The sequence below is a fragment of the Apis mellifera genome, linkage group LG8 (genome assembly GCF_003254395.2).
Source record: "Apis mellifera strain DH4 linkage group LG8, Amel_HAv3.1, whole genome shotgun sequence".
Taxonomy (NCBI): domain Eukaryota; kingdom Metazoa; phylum Arthropoda; class Insecta; order Hymenoptera; family Apidae; genus Apis; species Apis mellifera.
In genome coordinates this window covers 8,898,292-8,924,588 of record NC_037645.1, presented here as the reverse complement: position 1 = coordinate 8,924,588, position 26,297 = coordinate 8,898,292, and the positions used below count along the sequence as shown (strand labels likewise).

The 26,297-nt window shown below is 36.6% G+C and overlaps 1 protein-coding gene across 2 annotated transcripts in view; it reads left to right on the top strand.

The window, feature by feature from the left end:
- LOC100578705 overlaps positions 1–26,297 on the top strand; it is an 81,906-nt gene that overhangs the window by 49,131 nt on the left and 6,478 nt on the right. The window contains exons 3-7 of one of the 2 annotated variants that reach the window (XM_026442368.1): positions 9,437–11,163; positions 11,262–12,305; positions 13,141–13,564; positions 14,244–14,344; positions 15,795–25,205. In XM_026442368.1, the coding sequence (XP_026298153.1) occupies positions 9,437–11,163; positions 11,262–12,305; positions 13,141–13,564; positions 14,244–14,344; positions 15,795–25,205 (12,707 nt within the window). Of the gene's footprint in view, positions 1–9,436; positions 11,164–11,249; positions 12,306–13,140; positions 13,565–14,243; positions 14,345–15,794; positions 25,206–26,297 lie in introns of both variants that reach the window. The other variant, XM_026442367.1, reaches the window with a different exon arrangement.

Genomic DNA, 26,297 nt, shown 5'->3' with positions numbered 1-26,297 from the left:
GAAGAAGAAGAAGAAGATTTGTTTAAACGATGAAACGTTGGAAATAATTTATTATTGAAGTTTTTCCAAATTTGTGCGTCCAAACTTGATAAATTGCTACCCTCTCCCCTCTTTTCCTTGTTTTTCTTCTTCTTACACAACAACAAGTGCTTCAATTGTCATTGAAATAATTTTTATCGCTGGGAGGAAGTGGCACGCGCATTTGTTTGCTTTCTGAACATTCTATTCTGCTCCATTTATCATAATATTTTGCGTGAAGAGCGAGAGAGAAACAGAGAAAGAGAAAGAGAGAGAGGAGTGAATAAAGAATTGGATCAAAAATATGGCTACATTCGGTGAAAAACATGTAAACAAACGTGTGAAAATTCTGAACACCGTTTTTTTTTTTTCAACAAACTTGGAAAAACATTGAATTTTGAAAAACGAAACAAGAGGCATCCTCCTCATATTGCATTCTCCTTGTTGAATCTATTAATGAATTTAATACGAGCCTTACTTTATATATGTATAAAACAGTTCATGTAATATTTATAACTTTAAATTTATTAATTTATTTAGTTGTCAATTTCTTACACATATATTAAATATTACTTTTTGATTATTCATTTATAGAAGATTGAAGTTCTTAATTAATTCGTAGTGAAATATTCACGATAACCGAATAGGTTATTTATTTCATAACCTAAAAATTAAGAAAGAAATTAAAAAAAAAGAAAAAAGAGAGAGATTTTTCAAATTACTACGAATTGAATAGGAAATATTTGTTTAATTGGACGCGATGGATATTTGATTTTTTTTTTTTTTTTCGATGACTCTCTCAATCTGTGTACTTCGTTTCAGATTGATCGATTTCGTTAGTTTCGGCCATTTTGTAACGTTCCTCCATTAGAGGTGGATACGTTATAGAGATGGGATATTGCGATCAAATTACATCTCCTGTTCACCGTTTCCAAAACTACCTTTCTTTCTCAAACTTCCCCCTTCAAACATTCGAATATTATATCAACAACGATCGTCGAGATCGTCTCACAATTAGAAACGCTTTGATCGAAGACTGCCAGTCATTACTGCTACTCACCGGGTTCATTAAAGTCCACCCCAGCCCAGTTTAATCGAGTTACACTAAGTCAATCAATCTGGCTTTCATTAACTTTCAAAAAAACAACCAGTGTTTTCCATATTTTGCATATTATCGACAATCTAATCGTTTTCAATATAAATTCAATATAAATTAAATATTCATTCTAAAATTATAAAGAGTAATATAATAATTGTAGAATAAGATGAATTAAAAGGGAAGGAGAAATCTAATCGTTTGTTTTCAATATAAATTAAATATCATTCTAAAATTATAAACTATATATTATAATTATAAACTATAATTACTATATACTATATATAATACTATAATTATAAACTATATATAGTAATATAATGTAATAATACAATAATATAATAATTATAGAATAAGATGAATTAAAGGGGAGAAGAAATCGACAATCTAATCGTTTGTTTTCAATATAAATTAACTAATTAATTATTCTAAAATTATAAACAGTAATATAATACAATAATACAATAATATAATAATTGTAGAATAAGATGAATTAAAGGAGAAGAGAACATCATATCATTCTAAAATTATAAACAGTAACATAATACAATAATACAATAACATAATAATTGTAGAATAAGATAGTTAAAAGGGAGGAGAAATCTAATCGTTTGTTTTCAATATAAATTAATTATCATTCTAAAATTATAAACAGTAATATAATACAATAATACAATAATATAATAATTGTAGAATAAGATGAATTGAAGGAAAAGAGAACATCATATCATTCTAAAATTATAGACAGTAATATAATACAATAATATAATAATATAATAATTGTGGAATAAGATGAATTAAATGGGAGAAGAAATCTAATCGTTTGTTTTCAATATAAATTAAATATCATTCTAAAATTATAAACAGTAATATAATACAATAATACAATACAGTAATATAATAATTAGAATAAGATGAATTAAAGGAGAGGAGAAATATAATCGTTTGTTTTCAATATAAATTAATTATCATTCTAAAATTATAAACAATAATATAATACAATAATATAATAATTATAGAATAAGATGAATTAAAGGAAAAGAGAAATCTAATCATTTGTTTTCAATATAAATTAACTAATTAATTATTCTAAAATTATAAACAGTAATATAATACAATAATACAATAACATAATAATTGTAGAATAAGTACATAATAATTGTAGTTAAAAGGGAGGAGAAATCTAATCATTTGTTTTCAATATAAATTAATTATCATTCTAAAATTATAAACAGTAACATAATACAATAATAATACAGTAATATAATAATTGTAGAATAAAATGAATTAAAAGGGAAGAGAAATCTAATCGTTTGTTTTCAATATAAATTAACTATCATTCTAAAATTATAAACAGTAATATAATACAATAAAACAATAATATAATAATTGTAGAATAAGATGAATTGAAGGAAAAGAGAACATCATATCATTCTAAAATTATAGACAGTAATATAATACAATAATATAATAATATAATAATTGTAGAATAAGATGAATTAAAGGAGAGAAGAAATCAATAATCTAATCATTTGTTTTCAATATAAATTAAATATCATTCTAAAATTATAAACAGTAATATAATACAATAATACAATACAGTAATATAATAATTAGAATAAGATGAATTAAAGGAGAGGAGAAATATAATCGTTTGTTTTCAATATAAATTAACTATCATTCTAAAATTATAAACAGTAATATAATACAATAATACAATAATTGTAGAATAAGATGAATTAAAGGAGAAGAGAAATCTAATCATTTGTTTTCAATATAAATTAACTAATTAATTATTCTAAAATTATAAACAGTAATATAATACAATAATACAATAACATAATAATTGTAGAATAAGATAGTTAAAAGGAAGGAGAAATCTAATCGTTTGTTTTCAATATAAATTAATTATCATTCTAAAATTATAAACAGTAATATAATACAATAATACAATAATATAATAATTGTAGAATAAAATGAATTAAAGGGGAGGAGAAATCTAATCGTTTGTTTTCAATATAAATTAACTATCATTCTAAAATTATAAACAATAATACAATACAGTAATATAATAATTGTAGAATAAGATGAATTAAAGGGGAGGAGAAGAGAAATCTAATCATTTGTTTTCAATATAAATTAAATATCATTCTAAAATTATAAACAGTAATATAATACAATAATATAATAATTGTAGAATAAGATGAATTAAAGGAGAAATCTAATCATTTGTTTTCAATATAAATTAAATATTCTAAAATTATAAACAATAATAATCGTAGAATAAGATGAATTAAAGGAGAAATAAAGTATAATATTTATTCTGAAAATTAGTAAATTGGAAAATGTTATGGGGAAGAGAGGGAGGGAGAGAACGAAACCGTGATAAATTTTTCCCATATTCCCCTCGGCTTATAAAGCAACATTCGACGATAAATTTCTTCTGGATTCCTCACCTCTTCTTCCATCCCATGGAATAGAAAATATCATGGGTCGAAGTATTTCCTCTATAAAGGCAAAAATATGGGGAAGACTTTTCGAAAAACGTGATATTTCTCAAAGAGCTTAAGAAGAAGAAGAAGAAAATTACATTCGTGATAAAATCTTTTCGTTGCAATTTCGTTTTCTATTTCACGCTTTAATAATAATACTTAATTAAATTTGTAGATGAAGGCAAGAGATTTTTTATTCAGCTTTTCGTGCACGTTCCATCGATGTATATATATATATATATATATATAAAATGTACAAAGAAAAGAATTTCGGGACAGCTGCCTCCAGAGAGATTCGCGCCCCTGTGTAAGTGAAAAATATTGGAAAAATATTCAAGACGCGTGGACCGATGAATGCGAGGACACGATGCTTCTGTAAAATTCTATGCATTCCTAAAAGGGTTCTCCTCTAGCTATAGTGGATGAACACTGGTCTCACTGGCATATACGTTAAGAGGAGCGCGTTACTTTTTATATTATCCCCATATTCGTTCGTCTGAATATCAAAGTTAAGCTTTGGGGTTAAGCAAATTCCTACTATCTTTTCTCTCTCTCTGAAAAATATTAAATATTGATACATTTTTAAGCGTTCAAGTGTTCATAACCTCGAAAACGTCTTGAACAGAGAAAGAGAAATGAGAAACATTAGAAAGAAGGACAAGAGATGTAATTTACAATATAGAATACGAAAGGTGATAAGTAGAATAATATGCGTTTCTGAATGAAATTTTAAGTTAGTTGTATCAAATATTGATATATTTCCAATATTTCATTCTTGAGTGTTCATAACCTCAAAAACATCTTGAAGAGAGAAAGAGAAGTAAAATTGAGAAACATTAGAAAGAAGGACAAGAGATGTAATTTACAATATAGAATACTAAAGATGATAAGTAGAATAATATGCGTTTCTGAATGAAATTTTAAGTTAGTTATATCAAATATTGATATATTTCTAAGCATTTATTCTCGAGTTCATTCATAACCTCAAAACGTTTTGAAGAAAGAAAGAGAAATAGAATTGAGAAACATTAGAAAGAAGGATAAAAGATATAATTTACAGTATACATAGAATAGCATAGAAAGATGATAAGTCGAAAAATATACGTTTGTGAATGAAATTTTAAATTAGTTATATCAAATATTGATATTTCGAAATGTTCATTCTCGAGTGTTCATAACCTCGAAAACGTCTTGAAGAGAGAAAGAGAAATAGAATTGAGAAACATTAGAAAGAAGGACAAAAGATATAATTTATAGTACAGAATAGTACAGAAAGGTGACAACTAGAATCAAGTCGAAAAATGTGCGTTTGTGAATGAAATTTTAAGTTAGTTGTATCAAATATTAATATATTTCCAAATTTCCAATATTGATATTGATATATTTCCGTTCATTCTCGAGTGTTCATAACCTCAAAAACATTTTGAAGAGAGAAAGAGAAATAGATTTGAGAAACATTAAAAAGAAGAACAAAAGATATAATTTACAGTACAGAAAGATGATCAGTAGAATGATAAGTAGAATCAAGTCGAAAAATATGCGTTTGTGAATGAAATTTTAAATTAGTCATATCAAATATTTCCAAGCGTTCATTCTCGAGTGTTCATAACCTCGAAAACGTCTTGAAGAGAGAAAGAGAAGTAAAATTGAGAAGCATTAGAAAGAAAGACAAGAGATAGAACATAAGTAGTAGAATCAAGTCGAAAAATATGCGTTTGTGAATAAAATTTTAAGTTAGTTTGAGGAACCTTTACGTTTCGTGCAATTAAAAAATTATTTTCACGAGAAAATAAACGCGATTTATACCATGGCCGCCATGATATTTGGTCGACCCATGGAAATAAACGTAGCCTTTTAAAAGCAACCTCTTCGATATTTCGTAATCTCGATAGATCAAGCTTGGATCAATTTGAACATCCTTTCCTTTTCTTCGATTTCGACTTGATTTTTTTATTCATCTAATAAGGAGCCTCTAACTTGACTATTATTCTTGTGTATTGCATTTATTAATAATGATCTCAACTCTGATTTTTAAATTTTTTAAATTCAATGACTTTTGACTTTTGAATTCATTTAACAGATTCTTTAATTTTTCTTTCCAAATAATTTTTTGACTATTATTCCATCTTGTGTATTGCATCTATTATGATGATCTGAACGACTTTTAAATTTTCTTGAATTCACTTAACAGATCCTTTAATTTTCCTTGTAAAATTCTTTTTCCTTTTCAAATATTTTTTTTGACTATTATTCCATCTTGTGTATTGCATCTATTAATGAGAATCTTAACGATTTTTAAATTTTCTTGAATTCACTTAACAAATCCTTTAATTTTCCTTCAAATTTTTTTTTTTTTTTCAAATATTTTTTTGACTATTATTCCATCTTGTGTACATCTATTAATAATAATCTCAACGACTTTTAAATTTTCTTGAATTCACTTAACAGATCTTTTAATTTTCCTTTTCAAATATTTTTTTGATTATTATTTCATCTTGTGTACTGCATCTATTATAATAATCTCAACGACTTTTAAATTTTCTTGAATTCACTTCAGAACAGATTCTTTAATTTTCCTTTTCAAATAATTTTTTAACTATTATTCCATCTACTGCATCTATTATGATAATCTCAATGACTTTTAAATTTTCTTGAATTCACTTAACAGATCCTTTAATTTTCCTTTTCAAATATTTTTTTGATTATTATTCCATCTTGTGTACTGCATCTATTATAATAATCTCAACGACTTTTAAATTTTCTTGAATTCACTTAATCCTTTAATTTTCCTTGTAAAATTCTTTTTCCTTTTCAAATAATTTTTTGACTATTATTCCATCTACTGCATCTATTATGATAATCTCAACGACTTTTAAATTTTCTTGAATTCACTTAACAGATCCTTTAATTTTCGTTTCAATAATATAAAATAATTTTTTGACTATTATTCCATCTTGTGTACATCTATTATGATGATCTCAACGACTTTTAAATTTCCGAAAAACTATTGATATCGATGAAGGATGAATTTCGATCAAGTGAAAATTAATTTATTCGAAGGGAATACCAGGACAGTTACGGGAGAGAAGCTTTTTCACTGGAGGAGGGGAGGGCTCTCCATGTTTTTGGTTCGAAACGCTTTAATCGGCTTACAGCCAGGGTTTAATAACTTCTACACAAGATATTACGGGCAAAAAACCACGGGGCTCGTTCGAACAGAAGGGAAATTTTCCAATCCGTGGAAAATCTGTTTTTACCTGAGAAAATCGAGCCCCCATTTTCGTTCAACAAGTGTTCAAAATTACACGACTTTTCACTATTGTTCCAGAAATATAATTCAAGAAATTTAATTTATAAGGATTATATTTAAATCAAATCAATGAATATTTAAATCAATTCATCGAATAATCTCATTGATCCATGATTTATAAAAAGAACTTTCGAAACTTTCGTATAAGACAAAACTATAGAAAATTATATACAGAAGCGTGTATGGTTTACATCCTATATCGGGCAAGCAAGAAATTATTGATCTATTCCATATAACTTATATAACTTGACCTGTTTTTTCTTTTTTCATTTCCGTTTGCGTAGGCTGCATATCTCATTTACCGGATGCATACCACATCGCCAGAGTATTTTCGCCCATCCCCCTTTGGATAATATATACGCGAATTCTATTTCGAACATTAGATTCGTGTTCCAAATTTTCTCCAAAAATTTTCGAATTTTAATTTTAACGTATTAAAAAAAAAAAAAGAAGAAGAAGAAGAAGAAGAAAAAGAAGAAGAAGAAGAAGAAGAAGAAGAAGAAGTTGATGTGGAGAAAAGGGGTGTTCGATATTAAAATAGTATTATTAAAAATTGTTTAGAAGAAGTTTTAATTAACTTTTAAGTATTGGTTGGAGAGATACGAAGAGTGTAATGATATATCGTGGACTTGCTCCAATTCTCTACAACTATTACCAACTGTCGATCGATTTCCAAGCTTTTTTGGGGAAAATACTTTGGAAAAGAGACAGAAGAAAAAAAATAATATCGCTTCTTCTTTCGAGGAATCCTTTCATATGCGAGAATAACTCCTCTAATCGGATCACGATGTATTCGTAAATCGTTTCGTCACCGATACGTGCTAACAAAAAAAAAAAAAAAAAAAAAGAAACATCGTTGACATTGCTATAATATTTAATAACAGCCATCCATCTTTCTTTCCTTAAAATATTTGGGTAAATAAATAGAAGAATATTTTAATAAAAATAAAAAGTGTTACGAAATATGTATAATTTTTTTTAAAAAAGAAATGAATAATAATTTTGTTTTAAAAAGAATCGTCTTCTAGATTTCACATATTGAAGAAAGATTTCAAATCAGAAATGTTTTAAATGATTTATAACCAATCGATATCTTAAAAAATACAATTTTTCTTTCAAATAAATAAATAACTTCATTTTAAAAAAAGAATCGTCAAACTTTTCAGATTTCATATAGGTTATAACAAAAAAAATTTTCAAATCAATGATGAGAAATGTTTCAAAGAGATTTACAACCAATCATTATTATCATGGAATAATAAGTCATCGAATATTTTAAAAAATAAGCATTAGGAAATATATAGAATTTTTCTTCTAATTAAATAACTTCATTTTAAAAAATCACCAAACTTTTCAGATCTTACATATATAGGTTATACTAAAAAAAGATTTCAAATCAATGATGAAAAATGTTTCAAAGAGACTTACAATCATTCATTATTATCATGGAATAATAAGTCATCGAATATTTTAAAAAATAAGCATTAAGAAATATATAGAATTTTTCTTCCAATTAAATAATAACTTCATTTTAAAAAATCACCAAACTTTCCAGATCTTACATATATAGATTATATCAAAAAAAGATTTCAAATCAATGTTTGAAATGGATTTATAACTAATTATTATCATCGAATATTTAAAAATCACTAAACATTTTAGATCTTATATAAATATAAATTATATGAAAAAAAGATTTCAAATCAATGATGAGAAATGTTTCAAAGAGAGTTACAACCATTATTATTATTTTCGAATATTTTAAAAAATCACCAAACTTTCCAGATCTCATATAAATATATTATATTAAAAAAAGATTTCAAATCAATGATGAGAAATATTTGAAATGGAAACATTATAACATTATTATCATCGAATATTTTGAAAAATTACCAAACTTTCTAGATCTTATATAAATATAGATTATATAAAAAAAAGATTTCAAATCAATGATGAGAAATATTTCAAGAGATTTATGACCAATCAGTATTATCATTGAATATTTTAAAAAATCACCAAACTTTCTAGATCTCGTATAAATATATTATACCAAAAAAAGGTTTCAAATCAATGTCTGAAACGGATTTATAACCAATCATTATTATCCTCGAATATTTAAAAAAAATCACCAAACTTTCCAGATCTCGTATAAATACATTATATCAAAAAAAGATTTCAAATCAATAATGAGAAATGTTTGAAACGGATTTATAACCAATCATTATAATGTTTGAATCGGATTTATAACCAATCATTATTATCCTCGAATATTTAAAAAAAATCACCAAACTTTCCAGATCTCGTATAAATACATTATATCAAAAAAAGATTTCAAATCAATAATGAGAAATGTTTGAAACGGATTTATAACCAATCATTATAATGTTTGAATCGGATTTATAACATTATAATCATCGAATATTTTAAAAAATCACCAAACTATCCAAATCTCGTATAAATACATTATACCAAAAGAAGATTTCAAATCAACGTTTAAAACGGATTCACAATCAATTGCAGAAGCGGCCTCGGCGGATGTAGCTGGTAGCAAAACGAGCAGCGAGACGGCAGAAGTTTTCGCCGTGGCGAAGTTCCCGTCCGCCACGGCATCGTCGTCCACGACAACTGGCCAACCGTCATCGTTGTCGAGCGTGGACGCCAGGATGGTCGCGTCCGCCCACAACCTCGACGATCCGACAGCCGTTGCCCATCCGGCGAACGGGAACGGCGAGCGGAACCAGCACCAGCAACAGCAGCAACGCGGCGACGAGAAGCACGCCGGCCACATTTACAGATCGGCCCAGCAGACCGCCCAGGACGCCAAGAGGAGCAGGCTAAGCAACGTGATCAACAATCTTAGGAAGAAGGTGCCCGACCCGAGGAACGGGGAGCCGAACGAGGAGGACGGGAACAGGAACAGCGTGGAGAGAAACCTCGAGACCCTGGAGAAGTACGTGATGACCGTGTTGAACGGTGTGATCAAGGACGAGGAGGAGAACGACGAGAGAGAGGTAAGTAGGAAGAAGGAAACCGACAAGAAGAAGGAAGATGACAAGTTGGCGGCCGGGCACGAGGACGAGGAAGGTCCGAAAGGTTTGGCCGCCAAGTTCGAACCCTCCAAGCCTAACGAGAGCAGGACAGAGGCTGCCGTTTTCCTCTCCGAACAGCCGGACAACCCCAAGGAATTCTCTTTGGAACTTCGTAAAGTCGATACGAGAGGCGAGAACTCTTCTACGAGGGGCGAAGAGTTTCCTTCGGTTTGGAAGGAGAAGAATCAGGAAAGAAATCCTCTGCCCGACGATAACACATGCGGGAAGGAGTCCTCCAAGGTGAAGAGAGTGGAAGATGGGGAGGAGAAGAATGTTTGCATAGGTGGCAATAAGTGCAGTCCTCCCTGTAAGGAGATAAAGAGCGAGGAGCAGCAGTGTGTCCAAAAGTGTGGGGGGAGGAACGATAATCAGGAGGAGGAGAGGAGAGAGAATCGTTCATTGGGGACGATCATTATGGAGAGATTGAGCGAGAGTTTGTCGGACGGTTGCAACGTGGTGGAAGGTAGCTTGGTGGATGACGCGAAACACGAGGAATTCGACAACGTAGAGTTGAGAAACGTGTGCAGAGATTTGTTGAACGATCTGTTGAACGACATCAATCAATTGATCGACGAGAACAGGCAGGAGAAGAGAGAGGAGACGAATAAGCCGCGGTTGGATGGCAACGAGGAATCGAAAGACTCGTCCAGGGTTCAAGATTTCTCCATGACGAGCCTTCATTGCAGCCTGCCCCTGGATAAAGTGGCCTCCGTGTTGCAGAATTGTCAGACGAGCGAATTGGCTGCTCCTCAATCGCCTTGTTCTTCTTCTTCCTCTTCCTCTTCTTCTTCCTCTTCCCAGGGCTCGAAGTCTCCCAGCAAACCATCCTCTCCCACCGTCAGGCATCTCTGCCTGTACTGTGATCGAAAGTTCATGTCGATATCCCTGAGGCAACGGCACACCGAGAGGGTTCATCAGCAAGGGGGCGGCAGAAGGTCGGAAAGGAACTCGAGGAAACCGTCGCAGAACTGCCAGTATTGCTCTGATAAGTGCGCGGAGAGCTTGGAAGGCCTGTTCCAGCACATGATAGGCAGCCACGGTGACAAGTACCACGCTTGTTTGCAGTGCTCTACCAGGTACCTAACCAGGGAGGCTCTAGCCGTTCACATGAACGAGAATCACGGTGTGAATCTCGCGGAGAGGAATCTTCAAATTCAGGTAATCCACTTTTCTTTTCTTTCCTTTCCCCTCCGAATCTCTTCATCCCCGTAATAATAATAAGTTTCCCTTTCCAATCTTTGTAGTCTCTCTCGCAGGAGAAGTTGAAGGAATCCTCTTCCCCCTGCAAGGAGCTAGGCAACCAAAGTCCCCACGACAGGGCAGATCCGTCGAACCACCCCAAAGAGAGAAGAGGCGAGGAAAGTGATCATGAACACCGAGCTGAAACCAGTTTGCTGAAACCAATGCACCCGGTGAAAGACAACTTCAGCAATCCGGGGAGCCCGGAGTTCGACAGTTCCTTTTACAGCAGCGTGAGCTGCAACATCCGGGAGAATCTTCTTCATCATTTGGATGGAAAACTTCAGAGCTCGTCGACAACTGTAGCGTCCACCGCCAACAGTGTGTCGATAACAGAGGCGAAGCCTCAACAACAGCAGCAACAACAATCTTATTACGAGCACAACGTTAACCAGATACAATTCCCTATAGATATATCGTTGACAGCCGCGACACCGGTTTATTCCAAGGAGTACAGTAGCGAGGAGTACGAGAATAACAGCGAGTACGCTCAAAAGCCTGGGAAGAGTAACAGGTCTCATCCGAGGCGGGTGTCTTTCGAGAAGTACAACTTTCCTAGGAAATACGACGGGAAGGAGCAATGGACATGCTCGATAAAAGATCTCAGCAAGTTCGACATATCCACCCAATTGACACTGAGGAAGAAGCAACAGTTGCTCAAGGAGCGTATAAGTTTGAACAGATTGCATCAGCTTACCCTCCTAGGGCCGTGCGAGATAGTGCAGAATGAGCAGAGTCACGGCCCCAAAAGTCTCGATATGCCTAACGATCCGGGCATAGTCGTTGCCAACGATCCAGATATCGAGCAGACGTCTCGTTGCGAGCCTCTGAAATCGTCGATCGTCGATTCGAGCAAACACGAAACCTGTTCCGACGTGAAACCGCTTCAGGGTACCAGTACCGAGTTCACCGTAGAATTTGGAAACTTTCTGAGGTTAAGGAAATGGGACGAGAAGATGACTATAGAGGCTGCCAAAAATCAGGAAGTTGTTTACGCCGAGTTGACAGGGGAATGGTCGAGGCCGAGGGTCTACATATGCGGCGCCTGCGCTTCCAAACACGTGAGTGATTCCCCGTTGGATAATTGTTGTATGATAACAATTCCATCGGGATCGAAAAGTATCCCGAGTTATAGATCCCAAAGAGATTTCCTTAAATTCGTTTTGGAACAAGTATCGACAATGTTTGATAATGTTTGATGATGTTTGATAATTTTTTATAATTTTTGATAATAGATCCCAAAGAGATTTCTTTAAATTCATTTTGGAATAAGTATCGACAATGTTTGATAATGTTTGATAATGTTTGATGATGTTTGATAATTATAAAAAATTATATAATTATAATTATAGAAATTATAAAATTTTTTTTATAATTTTTGATAATGTTTGACAATGTTTGACGATGTTTGACGATGTTTGTTGGCATTGGATACTTTCTATTTTGAATTATTCATTCGTTGGTTTCTTTTTTTTTTTATTACTTTATATTCAACAGCTTGGTTGCATCTTTGCAATCTTTCATTGAACGATTTTGATTTAGCAAGATAGCATTTTAAAGTAAAATCCATTTAAGATGTTTAACCTCATTAAGATGTTTGACATTTATAAACTATTAATTAATTAACCAGACCTCTTGATCAGTAACTATCGATCGGATTGCAAACTGGTGAAAGGACATCTCTTCGTATTGATCGACAATTAGCTTAACCGTCGAACGATTTGATTGCAACTATAATGTTCCTATTCTTTCAAATCCATCGTAATGTTCTTTGTAATAAATCAATAATTGTTGCATCGATTGAAATAAATCGTGAAAAAAAATGTTTTCACGAAAAACGAGTCGGAGCTTTAGTAAGATTTTTTTCCACTCACAGAATAATTTATTTCATTGCAGGTAACGTTGAAAGATATGGAGGACCACAAAGCGATGAGTCATCCAAATGTCTGGTGTTCGCATTTCGAGTTCTCCGGCGATCAAAGAGAACTGTATAAACATTTGTTTCTACCAGGAAAGGATATGCCTACAGCGAAAGCAAGAACGGCTACTTTGCCAGAAAAGGTGTGCACCAAGTGTTCAAAGAACTGTACGACTTTGCCAGAGTTGCACAGGCACATGTTGGAGTGTGGGGGAGATCAAGCTTGGTTATTAGGACTGTTCGGCAATGGAAAGAAAAAGTGCAAGTGGAGACCGTTTGGAAGTCGTAGTAGGAGACGAAGGCAGCGTGGCATGAAGAGAAATATTCAAAATTCTCAAACACCAAGGGTGAATACTCCCAAAGAGAAACAACCCACGGGGCCAAGAGTTAGACCCAGTGATAGTGAGTGATTCTTTCTTGCATATTGCATTTTTTGGGGGAAGATATATATATATATATATATATATATATATATATATATATATTCTAAAACAAATTGTTTCATAAAAATTTTTTTTATTTTTTTTTTACCTTCAATTGAAAAGTTAATAGTGTATTTTCAATGGGCAATTTTATTAATTTTATTGTATGGAAAAATTCAGGGAGAAACTAAGATAGATTCTAAATTCTACTTCAACTTTTAACTTTGCTTTTTATTAAAACTTGTTTTGTAACGAAAAGGTACAGCATATGCTATAATAAAAAACGAGCATAAATAGGAACACAAAGAGGATTTGTTAATCACGCCAGAAAAGCGTTTAATTACTACACTAATTCGAGCTTTGTTTCATTTAATTGAAATTTACTTGCGGTGTTTTCTTTTTGCTATGCAATAATTTCAGATACCATCCATATTGAGACATTATTATAACTTGAAACTTATTAAATATTCTTACAACTATTAATATTAACATTCTTATATTCAATGCATTAAAAGCATGATAGCTCTTCTATAAATAAATATTAAATATTTAATAAATTGTTGAAGCAGTTTTGTGATATATATTCTTTTTCACGTGATCAAACAAAGTTTTCATTATTTTTGTGTTAATAGCTTGTCCGTTTTTATCCCTGTTCACAGGGGAAAGCATACAAAAGATGTTGGCCAACTTACCTCCCAAAAGGGCTACCAGAAAGGTGTTGCAAGACAATACATTGAAAACACAGGGTAGACTACGTACTGTAAGTATAGAATATCATTTAAACAATTTGATTAGTCTTTGCCTTAGATTGCCAGTTTTAGTGTATTTGTGTTTCAATGTGAAATAACACCAAAATTATGATCCAAGTGCTATATCGATACTAAGCAGAATTAACTATAATATAAACAATGAAATAATATAATACATACTAAAAAAAAACATAAGAAATAACATTTTATTAATTCTATTTCTTAAAAGAAATTCTAAGATACTTAGAGTTATTTTCTTCTTCTCATTCTGATTCCAAATTCATATTATATTTAATATTATAAAAGAATATTATTTAACTACATGAAATACCACAAAAAATATTCTATCTTATCCTCAACTTTTAATTTTAACTTGCAAACTTGTACCATTTTTCTATCATTCATCAAAAAAATTTCCAAGTACAAGTCTATATCCATATAATAATATCAAGAACATAGAAACAGAGTATTCACTGATTTAGAAAACTATTATTATGTAAAGAGAGCCAGAAAGAAATTTATAAAAATACTACCAGTTGAGATATATATATATATATATACACTCAATGCCAACGAATGAAGCGCATGATGACCTAAAACGTGCACGACATTTGGCGGTTGATTGAAATTAGACGAACGAGCAACTCGCAAACAGCTTCGGTTAGTGAATGACCTGGATCCTAGCTATGTACGAAAAAGATGAAACTCGATAATGACAAGGCAATAACAGAGAGACCGGCTCCGGCTGGACGACACAGATATAAGTGGAGTATTGATTATACAACACAGCTGTCCGCACGTGCACACATGTCCAATACTCTCAGAGTACTTAGAGTGGATATACGCGTGGAAAGGATATGCAATCACAGTGTATATAAGATTCCAATTGATTCGTGGAAAATTAGAAAAATCTTTCGAATCGATCTTCTTCGACCCGAAGATAAATATTTTAAATTTATCTTTAGCTTGAGGCGTTATTAAAATGCTTTTTGAAAAACTGACCATTTCTCTAAGTTTTTGATAGAACACGATTTAAATGCTTGAACTGTCGAATCGAAATATCAGGAAACTTAGAAATTTTAGATAGCTTTGACAATAATATTAATTTTCCTTCGAATATATCTTTTGAGAAAATTAGAAAACATTTCTAACTGATCTTTTCTTGAAATTTGAAACACTTGAATTCTTCTTCTCCAAAAAAAAAAAAACAATTCCATTTCTCAAACGAGTTTATTAAAAAAGAAAATCAAAATCTTCTCTTGTATAAAATACCCACAGACATTATACTTCTTAAATAAGACTATAAACAGAGTTACAGAGAGGTTTACCTATAATTATCACCTCCAATGTAACTCTCTAGTTTCCACCGCAAAAAGCCAAATTTCCAAAGAGCATATCCACATATCCACGCGCGCACACACACACACCCACACACAAAGGTTTTGTTACCTGTCTGTACAGGCGCAAACGGGGAGAACGAGGCCGCGGATGGTCGGCGATAATTCCACGGCTTCCCGCATGTCCCGGAACAAGGCCGTCCTTAGGAACAAGCTGCTGAAGAACGCCAAGTCGATCCAGCGGAATCGTTGTCGGATCGACAACATATCGGCGGTGATCGAGAGCGTGGTGAGAAATTACACGCCTCGCGCCTCCTCAGACGAGAGGAAGCTGAGCGACAGGGTGTTGGTGGACGACGGCGAGGAGAGGAAAGAGACCAAAGAGAAGGATTGTACCGCGTTGGTATACCCGTCGTGCAACGTTCATTGCGCCCCTCCAGACGAGGCCAGGTTGGGCGGCAGGGGCGGTAACAAAGCGGCGACGAGGGGGCCAAGGGTGTTGGGGAAGAGAAGGAACGTGAGGACGAAGGAGATCCATCCGGCAGTGAAAGTTGGTTTGGCCGATCAGGGTAAGAGAGGTGGTTTGAAGTCATCCAAGTCATCCAGAGCTGGATCCTCGAGGAATCTCGCGGAGACGAAGGGAGGAGAGCCTTTGGTTTGCGTTTTCGCCGAGGCCAGACCTTCCAGGACCAAATTCTCTCCCCCCAACGTTGGAGGGATGGTGGAGAGCGACGAGACGGGCGAGTTGGCCGATACCACCTTGGAGCTTGATCCAGTTGAGAAATCGATCAAGGGAAAGCTCTCCTCCTCCTCCTCCTCCTCCTCTTCTTCTTCCTCCTCTTCCTCTTCCTCCATCCAAACCACGCCTAAGAGGAAACGGCCGGTGGATCCTGTCGCCTCGTTGAACGCCTCCATCAAGGCCAAGTCCCAATTGAGGACGCAGGACGGGAAATTCGCGAGGAATCCGAACAAGGAGTTCTTGTCGCCCGGGGTTCACAAGGGTTCACCCGTCGAAACCAGGTGTCCGGTTTCAGGACGGTTAACGGGGAAGGTGAGAAACGGCGAGGTAGGTGGGCAGGAGTCGTCGATCACGAGATCGAGATTCAGGGAGATATTCAAGAACAACAGCAAGGAAAATAGCAATGAACAACAGGTAACGAAGAGGATCACAAGGCTCTCCTCCGACAGCGACAAGATGCCCACGTTGGAGCCGGCCGTGCTCCTCCAGGCCTCCTCCAACAACAACGAGGAGTACTTGGAAACGTCGTCGGCCAACGATCTGCCGATCCTCTCCCCGGCCACTTCCGGCCAGGAAAAAGCGAGCTTGCCTCGTGGCAGGGTTGTCGGGAAGAGTTTGGAGCAGGAAAAGGGAGGGAAAGGGTCGGAGGAAGGGGTTGGCGAGAGGTTGGAGGAGGGGAGAGGGTGCGAGGGTGCACAAGAGTCGGATCAAAAATCGGTTAAAGGAAGGAAGGCGAGAAATTTGGATGTTTCGAAGGAGAAGTTCAAGAGGAAAAGCGCTCCTGCCAGGATGATGAGCGTGGTAGAGGAGAGGAGAGGCGAGAAGAAGAGCGGGGAGGAGGGGAGGAGGGAAGCGAAGCAGAGGAAGGAGGAGGGGAAATTGGAAACGAGGAGCACGAGGACGAAATTGGACAAATTGTTCGATGACAGCCCGTTGAAGATTCAGACCGTCCCTTTCGAGGTGAAGAAGTTGATAGGCTCGGACAGTAAAGAAGATTTGTTGACGAAGTTGGCGTTGACTTCGAGAATCGCAACCTCGAAACGTTGCCTCAGACAGCCTGTAAAATTCAAATTCGAACAGGAGAAAGGTAAATTTCGTAGGGATTTGGACTTGGAAAGGGCGCAACTTGATTCCGGTTCCGTCTCGGACGCTTCCACCAAGAAGGAAAAGTTGGACGCCAGGCGAAAGTCTTTGAGGAAAACGGACAAGAAGGAGAGGATGATTGGGTCGAAGGATGACAAAACGTTGGACGAGGTTGAGAGCAGAACGAGGGACGAGGTGAAACCGGCGTCCAGGGGACGAAGGAGCAGCAGCCTGTCAAACGATAACGGTAAATCATTGCCAAGTTCCTATCAAACGTCCGAAAGTAAGCCTGATTTCGAAACCGTGGTTCAATGCGCGGACAAGAGGCAAACTAGGGGCTCGTTGTTGAACACGGCCGAGGGAGAGATTCAAAACGAGGCCGTGGACGTTACCTCGAAGAAGAATAGTTTTGGAAAAAGACGAGGTAGAATTAAATCTAGCAACGTAGAAACGATCGACAAAAAGAGCGTCGTCGAGCATGTGTCTCAGGCAAAGAACGTGGAAACTGACAAGAGCAATTCAATCGAGGTTATCGACAAAGTTAATTCGATGGAGCAGAACGAGGTAAACTCTGATTGCAAGAAAGATATCGCGAGCGAGGAAGTTAAAGTTGCGAAGGGTAAGGAAGAAGGGAGCGAGAAAGTGTCGTCCAAGAGTTGTTGTGAGAAAGAGCAATCTAATTTTTCAGGAAACGGTGAAACGATCAAGGTGAATGAGAGTTTAAATTTACAATTGGAGACGAGTAATTCCATGGACAGTGGTAAGGAGAACACGTTGGAAAAGCCTGCACCAGTTCAAAAGTTGAAAGTTGGCAGGCCAAGAAAATCGTGGGGAGCTAAGAAAGAGAGAGTATCGAAGAGATCTTTAAATAACGTAATTGGCATTCTTACAGAAGGTATGAACATCCCGATAGAGACCCAACAAAACGCGTTGAACGCGCAGACGACTGTGGACAACGTGGAATCTCACGAGTCTTTTCAAAGCAACGTTCAACAATCGAGTAACGACACGGTTAAGTCGCAAAATTTGGACAAAAATATTAAATCCTCCGTGAAAAACGCCACCGTTCAAGAGCCGATCAATAATTTTGATCAATTAATCGAGAACACATCCCCCGTTCAGAAGGTTGCTGCAGAAAATTTGAAGCAGAATCCTGAAGTTCCAGAAACGGATTCCATCAAAGATATAAACTTGGTTAAATCAATGGAGAGTAGTCAAAAAGTGGAATCGTTGGCCAAAGATGTGACAGGGGAACAGTCTCCTGCCAATGATATCATTTTGGATTTGTCGAGAAGGAAGCAGAAAGGTAAAGGGTCATTCTTGGAGAAGATAGTTTCGAAGATAGCTAAACAGAAAGATGCTTTGCTGGAAGGGGAAGTTGGCTCTCTCTTGGACACTGCTGCTGATGAACTCACCAGCATATTGGAGGAGGTTGGGCCTGCTTTCTCAGAGGTCGATATTGACAGTTCGACCGAATCTAAGATCAAAAGTAAAACTGAGAATGTTCAAGACAACAAGCAAGAAATTATCAAAGAATCTACTACTAGTGACAATTGCCAGGATATTTTAACACCTGATAAGTATTTGGAAAGTAAGGATTCTGATGTTAAACCTGAACGAGAGAGGATAAACTTGACGGAGGAGTTTGAAAGTGATGGAAGAGACGTAGAAGATACGAATATTTGTAAGAAACAAGAAGAAATTGTTGGTAAACGGATCGAAACGAAATTGCAAAAGGAAGAACAAGACGAGACGTATTCGAATGAGAAAGTGACTAGCCCTAATGAAACTGTCGATGAAAGTGAAGAAATTCGATTAACTATTGCTGAGAACGGTTTGGATTCTCAACAAGTGGAAAATTCGTCGAGGGAAGAAGAGTCGGTGAACGACGAGGTGAGCGAGGAGATAAAGATGAAAAGGAAGTCGAAGAAGAAGGGATTAGAAAAGAAATCGCCAAAGAAGAACAAAAGGAAGTCGATTGAATCGGCGAGTAATAATACAGAAGAGGATATAATTTCTGAGAATTTGACCAATGACGACGTGATGCTGCAATCGATTGAAAAATCAAAGCAAGTGCCTTCTACCAAAGAAAACATTAAAAATGACTTATCCACTGAGATTAAAGAAGCTAGAATAGAGTGTTGCACGAAGGAAATTGTAAGTGATGTTACGGATTCGATGGACAAAAAGGATGACGATATCAAGATAATTGAACAGTTTTCTGAAAACAATTTAGAGGAACGTGTACCGACAAATAAAGAAGATTCTGTGACGAAAAATGAAGATAAGGGATCCCACGTGGAAACGTTAGATCAATACGCGAAAGTCGAATCATCAACGAGAAGATGTTCCAAGAAATCTCATCAGGATGAAAAGACGAGTGAATTTATCGAAAAAACGGAATTGGAATCAATAGATCATCAATCTTCTCCTCTCGTAGAGGAAATATCTGAGAGAGGATCTAAGAGAAGGTCTTTCAGAACAAAACCCATGAGTCAGTCACGAAACGAGGAGAGAATTGAAACTGAAACCGAAACTCCTGTTAGCAACATAGAAAATCCTGAAGTGCCTTCGGAAGAGCCGTCTAAAAATCTTCAGATCACGAGAAACGAAGTTCCAAATGTCGAAACAACAACAACGTTTCCAACTATCCTAGACCAAGTACCGATAACGAATCAAGACAATGTTGAGGATGAGAGGATTCACGACAAAGAAGATATCGTAGAAAATCGATCGACGAAAGATCATCCCGAAAAGAAAGAGATCGTCGAGGTTCCTCCTCCAATTGTTAAAGTGCCAAAGAAGCGCGGAAGGAAGAAGAAATGTTTGACGATCGACAAGTCGCGAGAGAACACCGACTCCAAATTGGAATCATTGGAAACTCAGCTTCCTCCCAGAAGATCACTGAGAACGAACAGAATGTTGTTCGTCGAGGAGGGCGAATCGGATCGGACCAAGAATCTACAAATTGCTGGCCAGAGTTTAGAAACGTTCAAAATTCCAGAGGTGACGGAGGTGTTGCAACACACGAAGAAAAGACCGTACAAAAGGAAATCCACTGTTGACGAGAATCAGCCGGATAATCAAAATAACCAAGTTGAGGTTGAGAGTACAACTTGCAGTAGCGTGGATTGCCAAGATAAAACGAAGGAGGAAGAATCAGAATCGTCCCTCGAGGATGGAAAACATGCCTCGATCTCGGAACAAACCGATTTGGAAAAGTCGAACACCTGGACAGTTGGACCTCCTTCCCTCGATCAGACAGGCAGAACCAGGTCTAGGAAGAGGAAACAATTATCCGCGGAGGACTCGTCGTGTCAAGATGGGCAGCAATCGAATCAGCGAGCGGAGAGCACGGATAACTTGTCAGAGACATCTTGCGCCAGCGACAATCTAGGTTATTTCAGGAGGAAACGTTTCTCGAAGAAGAGGAAGGAGTTGCGGGAGCGTGATGACGTGCAGACAGACACCTCTATCACTGACTCGGAATCGGAAAAGAACGTCAGTGACAGGAGGCAGAGCTTGAAGAGGAGAGCCAAGAAGAACATATCCTTCTTCACCGAGTTCTACTTGATGGACGATTTCGACATTCCCGCGTTGGATATTCAGGATTGCGTGACCCTGCGAGAAGAAAGGGAGACGAGGAAAGATGATGGACAATCGTTGGAATCGGGGAATAAATCATCGTTGGAGGGAATTGGTTCGAACGTGGAAGAGGAGAGAAGATCGGAAGACGAAGTTGGGAAGGGAGGGAACGTGGGGTTGGTGGAAGATTCGGATAGGTTAATCGTTGAGGATGAGGAGGAAGATGAGGAGGAGGAGGAGGAGGAGGAGGACGACGACGAAGAGGAAGAGGAGGAGGAGGAAGAAATTGGGGAGAGACTGGAGGAGGACGAGAGGTTGAACAGCGTTTGCCGGATAGAGGATGATTTCCAGACACCAAAGAAGAGGGGGGCGGGTAATTACGTGGTTGTGCACAAGAAGACAGGTGAGATACTGATCGTGGAGAAGAGGAAGAAGTTGACGAAGGAGGCTGCCAAGTTCTTCTGCAACGTTTGCACGACCAGTTTCACGAGGAAAAGTTCACTGAAGAAGCACAACCAGTCCCAATCCCATTTGCTGCAAACGTCTAAATCGAAAAAGGGTGAGACACCCGCGGAGAACGTGGAGGATCCTTGCGCTACTAGTCACAACGATGCTTCCAGCAATGAGAACAGAAGCGTGATCGACGAGTCTTTGATAAATATTTCTTCAAAGGATGATCAGAAAGGAGTTAATGCTACAAAGCCTTCCGTTACAGTTGACAGGATGGAATTAGCCTTGGAAGGACAGGATTCCCTGATCACCACCCCTCAACCCCATCAACACATACTTGAAGACGAACTCTTGGACGAGGAAATTTGTAAGATCACCGAGAACATGAGCCACGACGAGTACGTTATCATGGATCAAATCAGCCCTGAACCAGAATCCACGTCAACGCCTATAAAGATGGAAGCCAAGAGCGAAGTGGAGGAGATTGGTAAGAAGAGGAAGTACGAAAAGAAGGGGAAGAAGAGGAGTTCAATTGATGGAGAAATCATCTTGGACAGCCTTGCTTCAGAAAATCCAAAGGAAAATTTAAAAACTGTAGTGATAGATGCAAATGTGCCCATAAAAATTGTAAATTCCTCGCATTTTGACACGACAGAATCGTGTGACGATGCAAATATATTGGAAAATTCGCTTAAGAACTCGAATAATATGGAATCAGTAGAAGAGAACGTTTCAAGGATGGAAAAGAACGATGATTTCAATCAAGAACAGTGTTCAGATTGTATTGGAAAATTGGAGGAGAGCCAGGATGTGGAAATGGGAGATGCTCCGTCGAATACAGGAGAAATGGCGAATGATGTATATAGGAATATAAATTATAAATTAGATACCAACGATAAGACTGAGAATTTTTCAAATGTTAGGTTAGATGACACGGAAAAGGAGCAGCCTTGCGAGCGTGTAAGCTTAAAGTTGACCATAAACAAACGAACCATAGAAGTTGGTAAAGAAATCGATTCTGAAACTGGCAACAGCTTCAAGTTGAATTACTTGAATACCGATCTCGACATTGTTAATTCCAATTCGAAGGAAAATTATGAAAGTGATATCCGCAACGTAGAGCCGACCAACGAATCTGATAATTCTAAAATCGAGGTTGGTGAATTCGATCAAGAAGACTCGAGCTCGTCGTCGAGAAATTTGAACGATGGAAAGAAGAGTTTGGACGCTAATTCGGAATTGGACGGTTTCGAGGAGGAAAGCCTAAGAACGAATCACGAATCTTCTGTAAAGGAATCGGAGAGAACGGCACGGCAAAACGGGAAATCGAAGAAAGGTAGACCCAGGAAGCACGAGGTGGAAACGGAAGAATTTGATCAATCTTTTACGAGAACCTCTGCCAAATCTAAACTTAATCAAAACAAATTCGACGAGATTGCCAAACTCTCGCAGATCGGAAACGAGAAAAATCCTCCGGTCGAATCCTCGAAAACTTTCGACGAAAGGTCTTCTTCTAATTCTACGGAGGATAACGAGACATCGAAGAACGACGATAAATACGAACCCGATGGAATTGCGAAAATCGAGTCATCTAAGCCTGAATCATCGGGCGAAGAAGAAACCACTTCCCTGCAACGAAGGATAACGGAGGAAGAGAAACTCTCTTCCGAAGAGAAGAAGAACGACGATGATCGAGTCGAATCTTTCGACGACGAGGCTTCGTCCTCGTCCAGCCTTGCCGACAAACCGTTGTCGCAAGTCTTGTTGGAAAGGGAGGAGAAATTGGAGATGTACAAGAGGCGGATGAACGAACAGGGATCCATCCGCGAGGATGATCGTAAAGTTAACGAACGTGACGATAATTCATTGGACGAGTTGAGCGATGGCAGGAAGAGAAAATCGGCGAGCAACGAGTTCCTTCGAATCGCGTCGGACGAGGAAGCCGAGAGAACGTTGAAAGATTCGGACAAGGATTCGAAGAGTTCGTCAGAATCGGAAAACGAAGTTTACGAAGGGAGAGTGATGATGAGCAACGGTAGAAAATCGAGCAAAAGGATGTCAAGGAGTCACAAGTATTCGAACAGAATATCGAGAGGGAGGAGATCCTGCGCGAGGAGCAAGATGAATGATCTTAACAGCGAAAGTGACGAGAGCGAGGTTGAGGATAAGATCGTCGAGTCGCAGAACAAGAGCAAAATAGTGAAAAGCGTGTTTGGCAGAGTGTTTGGCAGCGGTGAAAAGCCGGACAAAGTGAAGGAGGTGTTGAACGATTGGGTGTCCAAGTCGGAGGACGATTCGGATCTCTCGAGGCCAGGTTTTAGATTCTCCGAAGCGAAGACCAAAGAGTCCTCCTCCAGCGAGAAGAAAAGGCACACGTCGTTCACTCCTAGTCCCAACAAGCGAAAGAAGCTGAAGAAAAGTTCTTCCTCTTCGACGGAGAGAGGCAAAGATACAAGTCTGATGCTGGGAGATGAAGAGGAGGAGGAGGAAGAGGAGGAGGAGGAGGAAGAAGAGGAGGAGGAAGATCAAATGGAGCATCGTTCTTCCAGAAAGCGTTCGAAATCGAAGAACAACTCCAGGAGGAAGCACGACGTAGACTACTTCTTGTCATTACCATCTACCAAATGCAGGCAAAGTAAGAAGAGGGCTGAAGAATTAATTTCGAGAACATTCGAGGACGATTACCTGGACGCCAATTTGATTGGTAAAAGATCGTTGAAATACAAGGAACCGAATTATGGATTGAGGAATCAAGGAAAGCCTGATCTGATGATCAAGGACAGTGGCTACGGGTCCTTCAACTATGATGAGGATTCATCCAAAATGGTTGCTTTGGAGGAGTCTGTAGAAGATGAACAGAAGGCGAAAAGAAGGAAATTGTCATGTTCCAGGAAGAGTAAAGGCAAGGGTGAGGAGGAAGGTTGGAGGGATCTGGCGAATGATAGGAGAAGTTTGGAGAATACCAAGGATTTGGACGAAGACAAGGAGGACAATTTCGTCAAGGATTTCCCCCCCGAAGCAGAACCTTTGACTGCAAGTAGACTATCAGTTGACCTAGATTCTTCTCGTAGTTGTAGCAGCCTGGCGCCCAGTAGCGTGAGGAATAGATCCCCGAGTATGGACAGAAACTCTCAAACCACTAGAAACTCTGATATGAACGACGAGGAAGACGAGAATATCGCTCGCAGGCGAATATCACCTTTCTTCGTCTGCGGGACGCCGAGGAGTTTCGTGGAGAGTAGCTCGAACAGTGAAAACGAAGAAGAGACGTTAATCGTCAACCAGGTTGCAACTAGAAAGAGAAGCTCGAGCGAGTTTTCTAGCGAGAAGATTGTCATCAGATCCCCCTCTTCGATCCACAAGAGTGAGGTCGTCACTATAGCACCCACCGACGCCATAGAAGATAACGCTTTGGATGTTCCACAGGAGATAGAGGTGGCGAAGCCCAGACAGGGCAAGGTATTGAATTTCGACGAGGAACTGTTTGTCGAGTGTTGTTCTAGATTGAAAGCAACCACTGAAAACGAACTTAGAGGCGCTAAGAAGATCAAGCTTGATCATAACGAAGGTTATCATAAGAAGGATGATCAGCATCAAGGATTCAGAGGGCCTAAGGATCGATGGAGGGATGTGGAGAGTCAGAACAGCTTGGGAAGTCTGTTAGAATCGGTAAATCAGGTGAGTATTTGATCTGGGAACGATTTGATTTTTGCATGCTTGTTAGAATATTTGTTTCAAGAATTATAACAGGATATATCAAAATGTGTATATGATGAATAACTTATTTTGGTACAAAGAATATTAAATAGATTATAAAAATGTGTTTTATAAATTAACAGATGTTTTAATATTGTATTTCCTTTTTACATTATATATGTCATTTTTTACACATTTTTGTGTGATTCTTTTCACATTTTTTTCTTTTTTTTTAAATTTCTCTTCTTTTTCTCAAATTTCTCAGCAATCAGTAATGTTGATCAAAAATAAAGTTGATTATGTATCTATCAGTCAGGAAATGTTTAAAAAGATTAATTTAAAAAATTAATAAAATATTTCAATCAAATTTGAAATAACTGGTAAGTTAACAATATATTTTTCAATATTTAAATATATAATTTTTATTCTTCGAATTGCAAAACTCTTTTAATGTATCACATCACAACAATTCTACACTTTGCATGCAAAACTTTTTTTCTTTTTTCAAATTATTTGCTATTACGCTTAACTATCTTATAATACGTGTTATATGTTCTAGCTAAAACTTTCAATTCACATCTGCAATTTTAATTTCTTTTTTTTTCCTTTTTTTTTTAAATAGATACTTATAGAATTTTTAACTGTAAGGGTGTTTCTTAAAAAAAAAGTATAATAATAATAATAATTTTAATAAGTGGAATAAAAATACAAACTTTTCTAATTATTCTTTTCTTTAAATTCGAAAAACAAAGTCATATAATTAATAAATAATACATTAATTTATACACACTATCTATCATTTAGCCTTATATTTTACGTTACATTTAACAATGATTCAATTATTCCAGAAATAAAATTTCAATAATAAAATGAATTACACCCTTACATAGAATTCCAAGAAAGAGAATATTCTATACATTATTGTGGTAATGTTTGCAGGACCTATGAACCAGCTTTATACAGACAATGTCTCTCAGTATGCATGCAAAAGGTAGTTCTCTCATTCCTTTGATATTTCTTAGTGTGTATGGTAGTCATCCCCTCAAAAACTGTTTTTTAATGTCTAAAAATGTA